Genomic DNA, 19,477 nt, shown 5'->3' with positions numbered 1-19,477 from the left:
GATCTCGAGCCCCCCTCTATCAAGGATGCTACCAAATAAAACTTGATCAATTTACTTGCGTTGCCTAAAAGAATAAAGTTGTCTGCGAGACATACAAACTACATGTGCCTTATGTTTTTGTATTTCCAATTCTTAACATATTACGCATGCATTATGGATTCAAAGTCAGCTATAAAAAAATCCCCGAAACCTTCTTTGGGTCTTGGTTTTCATAGATCACACCGGGAAGTATTTTTTTGGCGGACTATATTCTTGTTAAGTTTTTTAATCGATTCCTCACGGCTGTACGCAAATACATATTTTTTTTGTCAGAAGACCCGGCATCAATTAAAAATCAATTGGATGCATGAAAATTGGTATTTGAACCAACTGATCAGAACGACCCTCATTCGGTGACATTATAGTTTATCATCTTCATTTGAAGTTCACTTTTTATTTTGTTTGACGGAAAGCGTGGATAAAATTTTTTTGAGGTGGAAAAAAATAAGTCTTTGATGGAAGGCATGCATCCCCCCTCCACAGTAATGGGGGGAAAATTCTTTTTTGGTTGAACGGATAACGGTTGTTCGGTGTGTTTTCGTTCCCGTTCGAGCCGGCGCCAACACAGCATGGGTAAAAAGACTAGCCCAGCTGCCCGCACTGACAAAACACCCACAATGTAGGAATAACTTGGGCAAAACCACCACTGAAAAAAAAAATTATAGAGGTTCGAAGACACGAAAGAGGCATAGCAAAACAAGCAGTGTCAGACAAGACACGACACACGAAGTGTGTGAGTGAAACAAACGGTTGTTTCACGAGAATGTACACTGAACATTTCGTGCTGAGTGCTCCCGTCTTCCCTCCGATATATACATGTATTTCAGATTGTCTCTCTTTCCCCTACGATTTTTTCCCCTGTTCGTGCCTTCATCATGTTTGCGTTGTTGACTCATGGTCCGCATTCCATTCACAGTGGCAGCTCAGCAAGACAAGAGACACTGGGTCGCTTGGCCAATCAAGAGCGCCCTCCGGTATCACGTGGGTTGACCGCAGATGTCAATCACGTGACACATCATTCACCATTGAACCGTACGTGTACAGCTGAAACGTGAATTGAGCGGGCAGACGTCGACACGGGAGTCCAGCGCTAGGCAGTGAATACGTACGATACATTTGCTCGTTCATTCGATGCAGTGGCCATGCATTGGACAAGCGTGTATGGCCGTCGAGTGTAGCTATACTCCATGGTGCATGTACACACTGTATACATGTCCATGCTTTCAACAGAAAATCGACGTTTATTGCTACCAGAGCAGGGCTAAACGACGGCGATGTATCACCCCTAAAGGACAGGACAACGACATGTCGGGTGAGGCCCACATTTCTTGCCTCTTCCCCGAAATACTGGCGCTCATCTTCAGCTATCTGGACGTGAAAGACAAGGGCCGGGTCGCCAAAGTGTGTCGGGCATGGAGGGACGCCTCGTACCACCGGTCAGTGTGGAGGGGAGTAGAGGCCAAACTGCACATCCGCCGCACCAACCCGTCTTTGTTCCCCAGTCTCGTGGCCAGGGGGATCCGGCGGGTGCAGATCCTCAGTCTTCGGAGGAGCCTCAGCCACGTCCTGCAAGGTATGCCAAACATTCAGAGTCTCAACCTTAGCGGTTGCTACAATCTCACTGACTTTGGGCTGTCACACGCTTTCGTGCACGAAATACCGACACTGACAGTACTCAACCTTAGCCTGTGCAAGCAGATAACGGACACCAGTCTATGGAGAATAGCACAATATCTCAAGAACCTGGAATCTCTGGACCTGGCCGGTTGCTGTAATATAAACAACACCGGCTTGCTTGTCATAGCAAGGGGACTGCCTAAACTCAAGTGTCTCAATCTGCGGAGTTGTCGGCACGTCTCGGACGTGGGAATAGGCTACCTGGCCGGCATGAGCAGCGAGGCGGCGAAAGGGGTTTGTAACTTGGAGGAGTTGGTCTTGCAGGACTGTCAGAAAATCACCGACAGCGCGCTGGGTAGCGTGGCTCAGGGGCTGCCCCAGCTCCGGGCCCTGAACCTGAGCTTCTGCTGCGGGGTCACGGACTCCGGCATGGTGAACCTGTCCCGCATGCCCAGCCTGCGGGAGCTGAACCTCCGGAGTTGCGACAACATCAGCGACATCGGGATCGCCCACCTGGCCGAGTGCGGAGGCCACTTCACCTCGCTGGATGTCAGCTTCTGCGACAAGATCGGCGACGCGGCGCTGGCCCACATATCTCAGGGAATGTACAACTTGACGAACATCAGCCTCAGCTCTTGCCATGTGACGGACGACGGGCTGGACCGCCTGGTTCGCAACCTCCACGGGTTGACCACGCTCAACATCGGCCAGTGTGTGAAGGTCACGGACAGGGGGCTCAAGCTAATCGGGGACCACTTGCATAAACTCAAATGCATCGACCTGTACGGGTGCACCAAGATCACCACCGTTGGTTTGGAGAGGATCATGCAGCTTCCGTGTCTGTCCGTTCTGAATTTGGGCTTGTGGCATAAAAGGTAGCCCACGGCTGGCTCCATAGCTGCAGTCCAATACACCGGCACATGTACAGTACATGTACAGTACATGTACACCACGGAGTGTATTCACGCGTTTACTGCGGCACACCAAGGCCTTTTATTGTGTGGTCCAGTGACCGACTGCAGCGCAGGATGGGGGGGGGGGTTGCTGTGCATTTAGAATAGCAGGCGTGCGGTCACCAAAGCACAATATCCAAGCGGGTCAGAGCGCTGTCGCGCGCCTAGTGCTGGGCCGCCTGCATATTGTCGTCATGCAAAGAAACCCTCGCGGCAATTCACGGGGGAAAACCTCGCAGTGCGGTAATAGTATGCTTGGAGTATGGTGGGACCCCTGAACTGCATGCAGTGTTCTCTTTCCCGAATCCAGCCCAGGGATTATACCGAACCTTTTGACTAAATGAATGCACTTCCTGCCCGTTCAAAGGCAGAGTGCGTCTGGGTTAAATTCCACCGTATCCCCCCCAAAAAAAAGGTTGAACCACCACCGTGGTTGCACCGATGATTGATACAGTGAATGCTGAATCAAACCGTGCGCTGATGCATTGCTACAATGGAGCCTGCAGAGCAACGCTCTTGATGATAATATCCTCAATAATTATGGCAAAATGGACACGTGTGAACAAATACAGTAGAAAGATTTGACCAAGGTCTACAAAAATTACTGAGTTTTAATATAAAACTATTTTAATGGTAAGTGGTGAAAATGGGGACTTGTTACAAATTAATGGGGAAAATGTGTCGAACTTGGTCAGGACGGGGATGAAGGTTGAAATGGACGCATGAGAGGACAGGGATAGTCTGCATGGAGAAGAGGTGGCGGTATTAACGCCTAGCCACCCATCGCATTTGAGATTTACGCCATTGATCCGCAGGCGGGTCGAGGGTTTGGTTCTTTTTCAAGAGATCCCCGCTGCATCCGTGTACCCCTCACCACCCAGCGCCGCCGGCCGCTTTGCTGCCGATGCAAGATTCGTGCTCTGCGGATCACGGCGCCCCGAGCGAGCGAGTCACGCTGGTTTGCCGACCATGCCTCGGCTGCCTTTTTCCCACCGTCTTCCCATCCATCCTGCTACGATTTTCTGGAAAGGGGGGGGGGCAGATGGATAAACCTGGGGTCAGCTGCAGACTGGAGCCCTTGTCCAGCGTTCAAGTGTATGCATGTAGTCTGCTTCTGACGCTCTGCACTGATATTTTTGAGCTCCATCTGTCGGGCCCCGACCCAGACGATAGAGAAGAGTTGTCGGGCATGGTGTGAATTTGATGCGTGCGGTGATACCCAAGGGAACGCGATCCCATTTTTATAAATTGGCCTACATTATGCAGTCTAACGCAGCACGGGTATGAAACCATGAATGTTTGATGTCGCGATGCAGATTATCCTCCACATAATGGAACTGCAAAACGGGACTTTTTTTTCATGGAAACCTGATTGTACACGTACTTTCCTTCCGATCCGTTTCTTTGAATTGTATAAAGCCTAACCTGATATTGCTGGATCTTGAGTTTTAAACCCCTCCTCATTCTGGGATTTTTAACCCATAGTTGTTTACAGTAACACCATCTGTAAATAAATTCTCTTAAATTACCTCATGAAAGAACTACCAGTTAAATTCATTTGTCACAATATGTAAACAAGCTATCTCGGGGCAGTTCCTTTGTTGTATCTCTGATGGACACGAACAAATTTAGAAAAAAAAATGAAAAGAAATCCAAGATGGCTGACAGACGAAACGTGTTTCACAAAATACAAACGATGCCCTGTTATTAGTTCAGAAAGTTTCAGCTTACTTGCTCTTGGCTACATAAATCACCTTACTTCAAAATAGGTGTCACGCCGTGACCCAGAGACATATAAATTACAAAGCTTGGTATCAGGTAAAGATGACACTAGGCGCCATTTCAGTCTCACCGTCTCCAAAAAGGGTTAATTTTTTGACACTGGTCAAGTTGTCTCATCCACTGCAGGGAGGTTACAGCGCAAAACAATACCAATGCAGTGTTTGTCTGAAGTCGGTAATCAAGTCCAGTAGTTTAGCCGTGCCTAGTCCGCTTTCACTAAAATAAAATTCCATTGCTGGAAGTCTCCGAAATTCAAATCTTAAGATAAATTATATATGATTTTTATCAAAAAAAGAGAGCAACGTGGGCGTTGTGGGTCAACATATTGCCTGTTTGCGTCCTATGACACACGATTTCACTGACTCCGTATATGAATTGTACGTACGAGTACTGCATTGAACATGTATATCAGAAAATGAGCATTGTGTCGCTCTGCACCATTGTAACATGGCGCCAGTCAGCGAAAGAGCAAATTAAGTGATGAATTTTATTCCATGGAACATCGATTTTAATAAACTGTGTATTGATATGGCTGGAAGAGTATTTTACTACAAAATGAATAAAACGGTTATCCTGAAAACGGTGTCTGTGTTTGCTTTCCTTTGGCTTAAATGTTAAACAAAAAATTTGCCCGAATCAGCCGTCTGGTTTGTGGTGATTCTAAGGAACGACTTGTCATTATGGCCTTAGGCTGTATGGTGTGTGCACCGTAAGGTGACGAACGTTAAAGTGCGCGTGTATTATAAACTGTCCTTGTGAGATTTGAAATGCGGGTCATTCCATGTGGCACATTTTCCCTTCAGTGTTCAAAAGCATAGGCTGGAACCATACTTGCAAATGAGAACGCGGATTTGGAATCGCAGCTCATACAACGGTTGTGAACTTTTTTGCGTCTAGATTTTACTTTGCAAACCCAAATTTCCATTTTTATAAACTTTACTGTTCGTTCTCGAAAGCAGTTATTAGGGGCCTATAATCACAATTTTACTCGGAGATATTATGAAGACATCTAGGCTAGGCCTGCATCGTCGACGGATGACGCGAAACAATACACAGATATTTGCTTAATTGTTTCAAATGTACACACACACACATATGTTCTTCAAAAGGTTTCGTATGCATTACATATAATGAGCTATAATCCAAGACAGAATGATGTACATTTAAACTATAGGCCTACATGTACTGCAAGTATTTTTTTTTTATCCCAGTTGCTTTTTTCTTCTCAAGTGCTACCCAGTGTCTCCATGGCATTTGCAAGATAGGCCTAATTGCAAAAATATTCGGTTGGTAATGAAACTGCCCGTGATTTAATTAGGTCATACCATCAGTATTCCATGAATTCGGAGAGTGAGACCAGCGTCTTTATGATAATCAGGCCTACATAACGATTAACTGCTGCACTGAATACATGTAGTCAAAAGAAATCAGCGGTTCCTGATCTAGCTCATAGGCGCTGGCGAATGGAGAGTCTTGGGCAAGCTTTCTCAACAGATCTGCATCTACATCATAGTTGGGGGGGGACGTAGTTTCCGTCTATTGCCGCCAGCCACGAGAAGAAAATCTCCCATTCATAATTATACAAACTGAACCGCAAGACGGGAAAGCGTTGTACGTGCAGTCTGTTTCCTTCAACCTACCCCAATGGATTTCCCGTAGTGATTTGCTTTACTGTAACTACTAATCCCAACTCCCAAAATGGGATGTTTGGAAAAGCATATTGCAATCGGAGGATTTGGCCCCTGCAGAGTTCATGCAAGCTGGTAGGGTGCCATTAATTTTGTACCGCCAATCGACTTCCGACATAATGCACGCATGAATGTTAAACTATGGATGGAAGCCATGGCCTACGGTTCGCCATTTATAAGACACGGATTTCTGAATTCCCAACTCATTTGCCAAGATAAGAACTTACCATCTATTCGTGGATTTGCGTTGAAAGGTTTGTGTTTTTAATTTTCACAGTCACTCTGTCCATCGCGTAACTTCAAAGAGTAGCACAGACTGGCCATTTCTAATAGTTCAACACTGTGTTTCTGTATGTCTGTTCTGCATAGAAGCTTTTGGAAACGCACCTGTTTCATGTACTTTTCTTTTGAACAGCATAGATGTCGTCAATAAAGTTAGAGAAGACTATGGTTGAGGGATCTCACTGAAAACATTTTACATGTATAAGCAGAAAGACTCTTGTCAAGTGATTATTCCGATCGCAAGCGCTTCAAAATTTGCTTTGCTTTGGCATTTGCATTGTTTTATGCGTCTGCTGTATCAGTCGAGCGATGCTGGAGTGCAGGCTGGCCCCGAACCGAGCTCTGTCTCTCAAGAACACGACCTTGTGATTTGGGATCAGAAAAAAAGTGCGCATTCCGTGTCACCCGCACGCCCAAATGTCACTAACCCGTGGGGAGCCCCAGCCGGGTAGGGTTTCGATTCTCTCGGCGGCTCAACTGTACAAAAGTCACCGCGGTTCACCCATAATTCACGACGAACAGAGACTCCATTATACAGTGGTTTGGTGGAAATGCTGGGGAAAGTGGAACTTTGTTCCTACAAAGAAATGATGGTCGCAAGAAATGTGGCCGACATCACGTGACTGTACTCTGGCTCCTAGGTAAGGTAACTATGCAGTGTCTTCGCCAACCATATTATGATGCACACATTTACCATTAATAAACATGCCAGACAATACTAAATACCAATGTGGGTTTGGTACAAAGAATAAATTATCCTGCCACTTGGTGAGAATCCGATCTCGATTTTGTTCAAGCCAGATAACCAGCTTGAGTCTTAGAATAAAATCGATACCCATATGTCTAATGCGCTTTATTAAGTTTTGAAGCTTGACTGTGAATCGTTAAACTTCCATAGATAATAAGGAACATAGTCAAATTGAGTAAATACAATTATTATAATGGAAAAATGTCACAGGTTTGTCTCCTCCACACTCGACAAGATTCTTCGTATGGCATGGACGAGTCGTAGATCTCACTGCTAAAATTACCATCGCATTATACTGAAAACAGTCTTTGATATATAAAATCTAAATGCGACCTAAAATAAATTCAATACATGTTTAAGCTACAATTTTCGGGGGGGTTGGAACGGGGGGGGTCCGTGCACATAGTCAATATTTGCCTTGTGTCGAGTGCAAACTAGAGCGTGGCAGATACCTGAGGACACGTACGGTACCATTTTATTAAAAATAGAACAGGTATCAGAAATCTCTTCCTTCATGCACACAACAGTCGTCGGTTCTGATGTGTGGCGATGCATGACCGTCAAGAAATAAAAACCCCGGATGACACGTACAAGGTCTCCTTAGATGGACCGTCTCTCCGGTTAGTTAGCAGAAGTTCCATCCTCCCGGCTCCAGGATATACAAGTTCACGTCTGCCAGTTCCCGAGGGGATATCTGTCAGGGTCTCGGACGTGCTTTTGCCCGGCTCCGTCAGCGACTCTGCGCGGTCGCCCCGAGACACGCTGTTGGATCAATAGTAAGTGTTCCGCGGGCGGAAATGACCGGTCAGTTGCCTAGCTCTCTCGGTCCCCATCCATGCTGTGTGGAGGGGGGGGGTGGTTGTGAGGCGAAGGATTGGTCATGCGATGCTGTCCATGGTATTTTTTGAGCATCTGGGTTTGAAAGCATGCGCGTGCTGAAGTTGTACCGCGAGACATATTTCTGTCCAGGTTAGACTCGGAGTATTACAATCACAATGCAGCGTGAATTTTTGTAAAAATTTGCTTTCGCAGCCATGGTTTTCGTTAGCAGCGATAACACTGCAGCGGATGGTATAGGCCCCCTGTATGATGTCACGTGATGAAAGCGGTACACGAAGCTTGAAAGCCGTAATCATCGACCATGAATCATTGATATGAAGTAGTGAAGAAACATTCTAAGGTTGCATGTTAAGCTCGTGCATAGATAAATCACAGGTTATTGATATCATACGTTACCATGGTTGCTTTTAAATGACTTCATCAGTTCCGGTACGCTGATTTTGGGGGCTAACACAGAGCGATGCCACCTTTGTTATCTTTTTCACCCCATGTGCAAAGCCTAGAACATAAGTGAAATGTTCTCTTTGCCATTTTTTTTTCGTTGGCAATATAAAGTTCATGCTACGCAAACCTCTCTGGTAATAGGCCTACGTGTAGCGAAACACAACACTTAACACCTATAAAGCAACCACCAATCGCATTGCCCCTTCTTTGATTGGCCGATTGTGACACGTCTTGATGACCCAAAGGTCAAAGATTGACACGATCCACTTATCATCCACTCCCTTGTTTATATGTGCGTCCATCACGTGGTACCACTCCATTGGTGAGGGGTACTTTCTTGAGATGTCGGTTATTTACGACAACAGTTAAGACTGTTCCAGTCCAAACGATGACCGGTTGAAGTACATGTACTTGAATCAATGCGTGGCCTGCAGAGCGCGGTGCAGGCATAACGCATAGGACCGTCCTTCAACCCTAAGTTGGATATGTTCTGAACGCGTCCTACTTTTAGCTTTCAACCCATAGCGTGCCAACATGCACCAAAACGCCGAATCTGTATTAAATCACGGACAAATATTCTACCCAATTTCCATCCGTAATCACATCACACGCTGCCTCCCGTCCAGCGCCACAAAGTACAGCTCCTTTGTCGGCGCAGGAGTCAAAATATGATATTATGGTAGGCTATAGGGCCCGTGGCCAGCGTGAATATAGCGAGTGCACTCAGAAAACTCTACCATTATTAAATCTTGCATAGGCGAGCGACAGCATCGCGCCATGCATAGTCTACACACCCCCTGCGGTCCCGATTATGAAAATAATGTAAAAACCCAAAGGGAATTTCTGATATATTTTTCTCTCTCTCCCTAATATATGATAATTAAACGCCACAGACGAATTCATAAATGTGTATAGCTTTCGTATGCATAGGTTATGTTGCATATTGTAAATATGAGAGCTTTCGAAAACAGTAAACAAATTGGGCAAATAAATCAATTTTTTTAAAAAATAGAAACCTGCCTCCTAATAATATTACTGAATTTTAGGAAGAATGGACAACATTTCTACACGAATGGTGACAATTATCCGAGAACAGACTGAGGATGTTGTCCGGAAGCTGTCATGGTTCAAAGGCAATTTCCTGCTTGATGCAAATTTCACTTCTCCCTTAAATTGCGGGGAAAGCTGAAGCCACAAGTCAATGAAACTAGACCTCGGGCGAAGTATGGTGGAATGTTTTGGGCAATCCTGGCAATTACAAAATACACAGTCTACCACAACAACTTGATCGGTCAAACAATCCATGTTTAGAAAGTTAACCAGCAAATATTTACAGCAACAGAAAACATTTCCAGGGCTGCTACGTCTCATTTTTATTTCTTATCTCAATTTTACAGTCGTGTTTTATTCACGAAATAATTAGGGCATGACCGCAAGTAGGCAGGGTCCCTCAAGACAAACAGAAACCAAATTCGAACAATTTACCATTAGCGCCATACGCTAAATATATACATTTCGATTCCGAATGCACTTCAAAATCCCTTTTATTTCGCACTGTTGCAACAAATTCAGGCTTATTTCTATGAAGGTGGATTTATAGTTAGAGACACAAAGTGAATAAAGACAATTTCGAGACAGTTTTGTAAGACAGAGTAAACCCTTAAAGAGGTATATATCCATATACAGCACCATTATGTAGACCATTATTTAGAATATAAATTGTATTTGCGAGCTCCAAACAACGTAAAACAAACAGGAAAAACAAGGTATTTTTCCCCTTAACAAATCCATGTCTTCAATCACTCGGCCCACTGGAGATTATTTTGTTAAACGTGGGCTGAGCGAGGAAGGGTCTACTCTGGGACTTGAACCCTACCGACGATCACCCCCGGACTTACGAGCTGTCATCTTACACCCTTCTGACAGTGCAGTGGTTGGGCCGTTTTGTCTCCAGCCCGACCCTGCGTTTCATCACAATCTACGCACGGCACGAGAGCGTGCAGGCCTCAGAATGCCATAGCTGACGTATATACATGTACAGGTCCACGATCTGACCGGTGCACTGCCAGCGGAGCGAATGATGGATCTTGGGATTTGGACGAGGGTGTATTTCGTCGGGAGACAATTCATCAAGGCTTGTGCCGGCTGGGCGAGGGCAGATTAAGACGACGAGGGCCCTGGGCCAGGGTGGGCCGTCAACGTATGGGCTGCACGAACAGCATGATATTGAGGAGCGAAGCTTGAAAATGGGAGGTGCGTGAATATTTTAACTTGCGTTGTGCGGCTGCGTTATCTTTCTCCCAAGAGAACAAGGGGTTGTGGATGTACTGAACTGAGTGGTTGATCTAAATTGAAAGTCGAATAACCAAAAGTGTCGAAATGCCTTGAGAAGTTGACTCGCTTCCCTCGAAAGCAAACTTTACGTTTGTGATTGAAAAACAACAGTAATGGAAAATAGGAAGTTACGTTATCCAAGTTTAAAACCACTCTCGATCTTAAAAGATCCAAGAAATGAATTTTTCTTAGAATCACTTTTTGTGTATCTCAGTACTCTTCTTCCATGTATGAATACTGTTTGGATTTTTTTTGAGTATGTGAACTGAACGATGCACTTTTTCAAACATTAAAAATTGACCAAGCATTTCTGGACAAGTGAGGGCGCTTTTGCTTTGATGTAAATCCAGGAAGACATGGTTCAGGTTGCATGTTTTCATGTTCAAATTGTGAACCCCAAATTTGCTACCTGGGAACATTTCTGTGAAAAAGATTTTTGCTGGATTTTGCCATATAATTACGCAGCAATAAATTGCCAAAGAAAATGAAATCTGCCATAGCAGTGGTTATAGAAATCTAGAAATTTCCTGTGCACAAATTAGTGCAACATTCAGATTCAGTGCCTTAGATGACATCATAGTTCTGCTCATAAATATGCAAATAGATTTAGTATAAAACCAAAAAATCATCAAAATATAGGTTAAAATTGCAAAACAAAAATTTAAAATAAGGTTAAATGAAACCCAAAGATGCAATTTCAAGGGGTTTTAGTAAAAATTATAAAATATTTTTATTTCCTTGTTCCTTGAAGACATGTTGCAAAAGATAGAAATACGCTAACGATATCCACCTTGAGCAGAAGCATTCCCTCATCGGTTAAAAAGAACCGTGCTGGTTGAGAGTGTTCGTTTTGTTGGTAGCGACGAGCACGCAACGCATACATTTCACAGTCGTAACTTTGTGAACCATCGAAGTGACGTTCCTACCAAAGGAGCCTCTGCTGCTGGGAAAATCGCACCCAACTTGGTCCAGCTCGGGGCCCACAGGTTTATACATGCAGGTCAAATGAGGGAAATAGATGGGATCAGACAGATGTGACCCTAAAAGTTAACTTAGCCCATGCGCAGTTGCCTCGGTATCTGCGCGAGCATTCTCAAGCGACACAAGGACAAACAAGGTATTAGGTAATTTGTGCACTGGGTAGAAGTTTTTTACTGACAGAAATTGGAGTAACAGACACAGCATATAAACCTTGAGCTTACTTGTGACAGTTTCAACTGATTTCAAACGATACGGACCATAGGTAATTGTTTCCCTTACCATATATCAATATTCAACTCTTCTGACTTCAGCATTTCAATGGTTATTTTGATATTCGTTTTTTAAGGGTTAAACAATATCAAACCACAATCACATTTATTTCCAAAAACTAACGTGAGAAAAGAGTGATGGCCGTTGGAAACAAAGCAAAGCAAAACAAAACAAAATGTTGTCATTTGAGTCGCGTCTCACGCTTTTCAGAGTTGGTGACCCTACTTGGACGAGGGCCTTCAATGCACGCAAAGTGAGCTGCGAAGTGTGCCCACAGAGTCGGGGGCAAGCGACGGAACCGAATTTGGCATCTTTCTAGTAGCGCCATCAACGGCGGCATACCGTGACCGGGCCAGCTCCTGTCCTACATCTCTGAATTGGATTAACGCCTCACACCACACACACACAGGTGCACGCATGGCTAACTAGGGTCCTCAATGGGCAAACCGTAATCAATCCAACGTGCCCTGCACACTTTGGGACCCGGCAGGTACGTGACTTCCTCGCGTAGGGCGGTTGGTCGTGTGATTGGTCCCCGGCGTATTTTTTGGCCTTCTTTCACGTAGGCCCAACCATTACTGATGAGCAACTGCTTCTTTTTCTTTCCAGTTTAGACGGGCACGTTCACTCGATAAAACGATCTTCACCTGCCCCCCACAATGAGAGGCAGACTGTTTTGCTTATTGCGAACCTTTCAGATTCCGTAAGTGATATAACCTACCAGGGGCGATTAACGTAAAAAATGATCTGCAACAGGTCATTTTTCTCTTTTTAGGACAGAATTGGTTCGATTGACAGTAGCAATTATCGTGATGGTAAAATTACTACAAATGCAGAATGAGGATGCTGAAAGTAGGTCTTAAAAGTGCTTTTTTCTGACACATTTCGACCCCAAATTCTGTACTGTGACATAAAGCGGGAAGAGCATTGTATTTTGCTATAACGGATAACAAAACCCTGGTTAAGGGCCTGCTTGCAAATGTCGGATTGACTGCTCAATCGCATAAGTGGGCACAGGCAAAGGGGCCTAACTATCGAAGTACATGTGAGTGGAATATCCCACCTGTCAGAGTACGATTCTGAAAACGATAGAGTCACACAGCACAAAGACAGCGCGGAGGAACAATGCTCACTGTTCATGTATGTTGACACAAAATGAGCAATGAGTCTCAAAGAAAACGCCAAATTTACAACGTTAAAATGTTGTTGTAACTATCTGATTTAGTGCAAGAACACTGTAAAATAAAGTTGGGCATTTCTGACCATTTTTTGCCCTAAATTTGTGCAGATACCAAGTTCCCAACATTTGATCACAAGGTGTCCATAACAGTACTGTTGGGTAAATCTGTTGGAAAATGACCAACTTTTATACTAAAAACAATCAACTTCTATCAATTTAGATTTTTATTTCTACAGTGAAGGAGAAAAAAATCATCTGTTAAAGGAATAAAACGAATTGATTGAAATTGAACTACCAGCTCTACTGAGTCTTGCGCCAATGCGCAAAAGAACTGGAATGTGGAAAGATACCGTACAGTAAACTCATGCAGATCCTGGGAAAGAGGTTTGTCACACACAACACCAACATTAGCAGGCACTTCACGAAGTGTACAATATAGATCACCGCAACTGGGTTCTACGTGAGCGATGTGTTAACTTTACATTATAGATATTCATTGGTTCTCATGCTAGATATAGGAAAGTTAATCTGCATATGAACGGACCGATGTAGGGTGAACACAAATCGGTTGACATGGATGTTTTTGATTGAGGGGATCTGATCATTCAACTTCCAAACACTGAACCTTTACGGCGAATTTAGGGGATTTGGGGGCGAAGAAAATACACACTCACAAGAAAATGATGAATGTGCTGTCTGTACGCGCATATTCTCTGAGTATTTTCTTTTCCATGAACGGCCGATGATGAGCCAGCGGTGATGCGGATGAAGACGTCTTCGCTGCCCACACGGTTTTTTTGGTTTTGGGGGGTTTTATGTCTTCGGTAAAATGACGGATAAACGGTCGCGCACAGGCTCTGACATTTGGAAGACTTCAAATCTTAAACCTCTGAAGGAGCACCAAGGCTGAAAGATACCTAGCGTCTGAAATGCGCGGGCGAGACAGATAAATGCTAACTAAATGTCAGGCAAAAACAGTACACCGGCACTCGGAAAACTGAAATCTGTCCAGTTCTGCAGACAAAATGACCAGATGTATTGTTTTCCGACAGCTTCTTTGTTCGCTTGGCGAGATGTGTGGGTGTGATACATAGTTTGTAGCATTTCAAAACTCGGGGTTTGGAGCAAAAACTTGGGCGAATCACAATAGGCACAAAAATGATTGATTCCATGCCTTGTGGTTGTTATACGATTGTGTTATCAGCGTGGGCCTATTCGGTTCGTAAGTGCGACGTCATTTCAGTTTAAACCACGCCCACTGCACATGGCATGGAACCACGGGACCGGAAGTTAAACGCGCAACTTGAGTGTTAATCCAACGGGAGCTTAGGTGCGTCTAATACGGTGGCCCTGAAGGGACGTACATGTAAATATGCACGACTAGTCGCGAGTAATTTTTACTACGTCGTGAATTTATTCACAACTAGTAGTGAATAGTTTTTGGAACGTTGTAAATTTATTTGCGACGAGTTGTGAATATGTGTGCGAAGTCGTGAATGTTTTTCCCGACACGTCGTGAACATATACTTCACTGACTAATCGCAAAGTTTGTCCCGAATATTTTCTCCAGTAACTTGAGGGGGTTGATATTTGCCCCACCCAGCGACACACAAGGTCGTCTGGTTTCCAGAACAAAAATATCTAAGTCATCTTATAAGTCAGGGTTTCAGCTGGGAGCCAGACTAGTTTTGTGTTAGCGTGAAATGTCTGACATCATAATTTACTAACAATTACAAACGACCATAGAGAAAGGATCGACAGTGAGCGTTTCTTGATCCAGTGGTCCTACATCATGTATTTGCTGCCAAGTGCATCTTCCCACTATTTTGTAATAGCGCCATTTACACTCCAAGCTACTGAAAAAATATTCAAGACTAGTGGTGAAAAAATTGCACGAGGTCGCAAAATACGAGTCGTGAAAAACATTCACGATGTCGCAAAAATATTCACGACTATTAGTGGATAAATTCACATCGTCGCACAAATACTCACTAGTCATGAATATTTATGTCCCTCCAGGGCCACCATAAGTCTACGAACTGGATAGCTTACACGCAGCATAAGTGTTCCCAAACGCGGCATCATCTCCTAAATATCGCATTGTTATATGGGTTCTCTCTTGTCTGGTCTAAAGTCGCAGGCAACGGGAGCTATTCCCGTCAAAGTTCGCTTTTATTTCCCCGTCTTTCTTCATAATCAAGCCCCACATTCAATTTCAAACGTTTACTGCTTGAATAATGAAAAATACACTGTATTCCGCCAAATGCTCTCATATCACCGGGCACACTGGTGTCTCCAAAGAATAAAAATAACGAATTTCCAAAAAAGGAAAAGAACCAAAAAATTGCACTGATCTATTGTTTTTGGAGACTTAAGCCGTGAAATTGAAGGCTGGAAAAACAGATGGAGACGAGGCCAATTGTCGTCGTCGTTGTCGTCGTTGTTGTTTTTTGTCGTCGTCTGTGCGCTTGTTGGTCTGGCTGTCTGTCTGTCTGTTTTGTCTGTCTGTCTGTCTGTCTGTTTGTTTGTTTGTTCGTTCGTTCGTTCGTTCGTTCGTTCGTTCGTTCGTTCGTTCGTTCGTTCGTTCGTTCGTTCGTTCGTTCGTTCGTTCGTTCGTTAGGGGAGTGGGTTTGGGATGGAAGAACAGAGATGCACGATTTTAATTGGTTCAAAGACATACGTTACAAGCCTGATTTGTTCGGCTATCACAAAACTAGGTCAAACAAACTGATTTCGCTCATCTTCCTCTAGACGAGATATAAGGTCTTCAGCAGACCTGACGAAACAAAATAAGCACAGTCTTAAGTTAACCACTAAAACGACGGGAACACCTTTGCAATCTTTCAAGAAGACAGCCAAAATCATAAATTTTATCCAATTCAATCTAGTTCACTCATTCAATTACAACAATAGGCCTAACATTGATGTTTCAGATGAAAACTCCAACTGAACTGAGTAGATGAATTGAAGAGGTGGCCTGCACAAGCAAACTGTCTGATTTTAAGAGGGAGTGGTCAATAATTCAACGATGATTTCTTCAAACTGTCAACTGTAGAATTCACTAACTCCAGCTTTCAACATGGCGACGCTGCTGCTACCGCGGTATCGTCCATTTTAATGCACTGTGTGCTGGCTCCGTTGGATCCAATCTTTCAGGACAGATCGTTAGCCAATTCCCAACTCGTCCTCCCGCTCTTTTCCTGCACAGCGTGTTTTACCTTAATTTTCCCCCGGGAGGGTTGGGCAAGAACCGATGACAGTTCGTTTCTCGACTGATTACTTTCTTTATCCTGGGAGGGGGACCACTTGCCAGGATTTACGTTGTTTTTTCATCCTCAACTGCATTCAAAGTATATCTATCCAAAATAAGAGCAGACGATGCAAAAAGACTCTTCGACGTAAATGTTCAACGTCATCTTCCCATTTTTCTTCAAAAAGGTCCCTGCAATTTATCCCTGTCATTTTAAAATTCTCCTCGAATTCCTCTGAAGCACTGGTGCGATCTGTAAGGGGCTTTAGAGCGAAGGATTGTGTCCAAATAGAAACATATCGAGGAGTGTGGGCACATGGGGAAAGGGGCTACCAATCTCAGCAAGATGTTATTGCAAAAATATAAACGATTGGCTCTTTCAGGCATGCTCTAGTGCACGTTGATATTCAAGTTGTCTCAAGAAGCTGATTTACAGGTAGCACTGTCAGCAGCGGTCTCAACTTGCCAGCTGGTTTATGTTTTCCCGGCGGAAGAAGTAAACGGGTCACTTTTCTCAGTGATAAAAATTCCGAGGGTTGGAGATACCCTTGACTCCAGAGATTTTTCCGACTGTCACTAGTTAAGTCAAAACGCAGCACCTTCATACGACCTCCACAGGCCGAGGCAAGGCGCTGCAAATCGTTAAGCTACATCCTTGGGTTTTTTTGAAGTGATTCTTGCAAGCACTGTTCACACCATGTGTCGCTGAATGAATTTCTAAAGTGGAGTTACCGGTGCATTAGCGCAATAATGTGAATTTTGCTTGTATAACAACCAAGACTTCCGACTCAGGCTAAATTTGTACTAAATGAATCATCTTCATTATCCACTGATCACGAAATGACGGCAAAAATTCCCTAAAATGATTTTGAAGTCAACAAAAGAATGTGTTGCGGTACAAGGGTTGACACGATTGGGGGGGGGGGAATTCTGTCTTCTCTTCGCACGCCACTTCGACGTGGTGCGGTCAGCTCACCTCACAAGATGCTATGGTCGTCGGTTTTTACGTGCACCACGAAGCCTAACACAAAAGCCATGCAGCGTGTAATCGACTGCAGATGTCTGTTCCCCGATGAATCTACGCACCTTTTCATTATTAGACCAAATTCACCGAGGAGATGAGCCTAAGGAATACAAAAATTAGACCGAATATCCGATGCATAAATCACTAGCAGAGCTACTGAATAACGGCCAGCACCGGATTTGCGGAGCATGATAAAGCATTTTCACAGCAAGCACGGTAGCCCGTTGAACGAGATTCAACACTTGTAACTGTGCGCATCCTTAGGACTTGGGGAGAGCATGAAATGACGACAGTCTTCGCACCTCTTGCAGAAATTGAAAACATTTAGTTCACGTGAAGTATTCAATATAACAATAAGTTTGTAACCATTTCAACAAAAACATCATAAATTCAATGTTTACCCCATTAATCGTGACCCCAAACGAACAGGCAAACACTGTCTCTTTTTATTCATTTTGGGGTCACAATGGTAACATTAAATTTACGATGTTTTTGAAATGGTTATGTATTTCTTGTTGTGTTAAAATACTTCACGTGAACTAAATGTTTTCTATTTCTGTTACCCTTTAATGGTGGTGGTCAACTCTTCTTTTCTCTTGTGGCAGACATCGGCTTTTTCTCCACGTTCAAATCGACAACGCAATCGACGAATCGATAACGTGTCCAAATTATGCATTTATGCATGATTGGCTTCTCTCTTTCAATTGTTCATGCACACTCAGCAAATTCAGAGAGTGCTCCGGTCACTTGTATTGCAGGGAACAGGAGCCCAAAATAATTTTCAAATCAAGTCAAGGAGTGTGAGGACAGTTTTCCCGCAAGCGAATCGAAATTCTGTTAATTTTGTAGAGGACCATTTTGAAGAGGTGTGTTCAAGCAGCATTTAGAGCATGGGGGAGTCCTCATTTTATTTTGCTAGGGGAGGTAGGGTGATGTGGGTGGGTCGTGGCGGGATCAATCGGTTTTCTGTAAATCTGTTGATCCTGGCCAGATCCTGACCTTTTAATCCATAGACCAACCCTAAAAGCGGAAACATCCTTAGTCACGCAGACGGTTAAAACCTTATGACAAAGTTGTCAAATTTTTATTATTATTATTTCTCATGAACTGTAAAGACCGCCCTAATCCTGGCTTGTCTCAAAGTCAAACGGGCTACGACAGCCGACGGTCACGCGCAGTGTGATGTGTCCCTTTGTATTTCGTGGAAAATCAACTGTTAAGTGGGAGTCTCCTCCACTATTGCTTGACCGAAGATTTTAAAGGAAATGAAGAGCGAAATCTCGGTGATCAGATAAGAGTGCGCGTGGAGCCCCCCACGGCGTTCTCCCATTATGACAACTACCGGTACGTATACCTTGATGAGTAATAACTTCAAATGTTTCAGTGCACTGTGCTGTCCGATTCCCATGTGAGTGTGCAGCGCTTCAAAGGAACGTAAAGCTTTGCAAACTCATTCTTGCATGTCTTTATACTTCACAGGCGCTAAAATAGTCTTCCCCTTACTATGACAGTCACTTCTGCGATGAGCCAGTCTCCACTGCTGATGCGGTTCCCAGCCGATTTCACGCAAATAACTTTAAGCAATGGCGTACCAGTACCTCCACATACGCCATATCGGTTTTTAACGCAAAATAATTATTACAACACAATTTGCGCAATCGTTAGTAGCGTACGTTGCGCAGCTCAAGTCAGTAGTGGACGATTTTACTTACTAATTGCGTTCGTCAAGAGGCTCACTGGTCAACTTTTCGAGGTCAATTCGACAAACAGGCCTAGTCCTACACCTGTTCTTTTTGGGAGGAAAACTTTTTTTCAAAATGGCGGGCGAAGCTAATCTAACGACTGTTCAATGGCCGCTGTAAAAGGGAACAGCCGTCGTAAAATCTTTGATCTTCCTCGTCCCAGATGCTTCAAATATTATAAACGTGCAGCTGAGTCAACTTTTTGGGTGAAATCGATTGTGTCCATTACACAGCTGCAGGCCACACAGATTTGTTGCTCAGAGTTCAAGCATAGCACACGATTAACCTATAGAGGGATCCCAA

General features: G+C 44.0%; 2 protein-coding genes across 2 annotated transcripts in view; one reads left to right on the top strand and one right to left on the bottom strand.

Annotated features, from left to right (window-relative positions):
* Positions 1-19,477, bottom strand: part of LOC110974216 (protein Wnt-5b-like) — a 93,325-nt gene that overhangs the window by 46,915 nt on the left and 26,933 nt on the right.
* Positions 810-4,971, top strand: LOC110974215 (F-box/LRR-repeat protein 14-like). Its single transcript, XM_022225683.2, has one exon. It carries the CDS (start codon positions 1,171-1,173, stop codon positions 2,533-2,535), a length of 1,365 nt encoding a protein of 454 aa, XP_022081375.1. The 5' UTR covers positions 810-1,170; the 3' UTR covers positions 2,536-4,971.

This window comes from Acanthaster planci, linkage group LG04, assembly GCF_054643075.1.
Source record: "Acanthaster planci isolate LZ-2023a linkage group LG04, COTS_SCS, whole genome shotgun sequence".
In the NCBI taxonomy this organism is placed as follows: Eukaryota; Metazoa; Echinodermata; class Asteroidea; order Valvatida; family Acanthasteridae; genus Acanthaster; species Acanthaster planci.
This window is presented reverse-complemented; position numbering and strand designations above follow the sequence as displayed.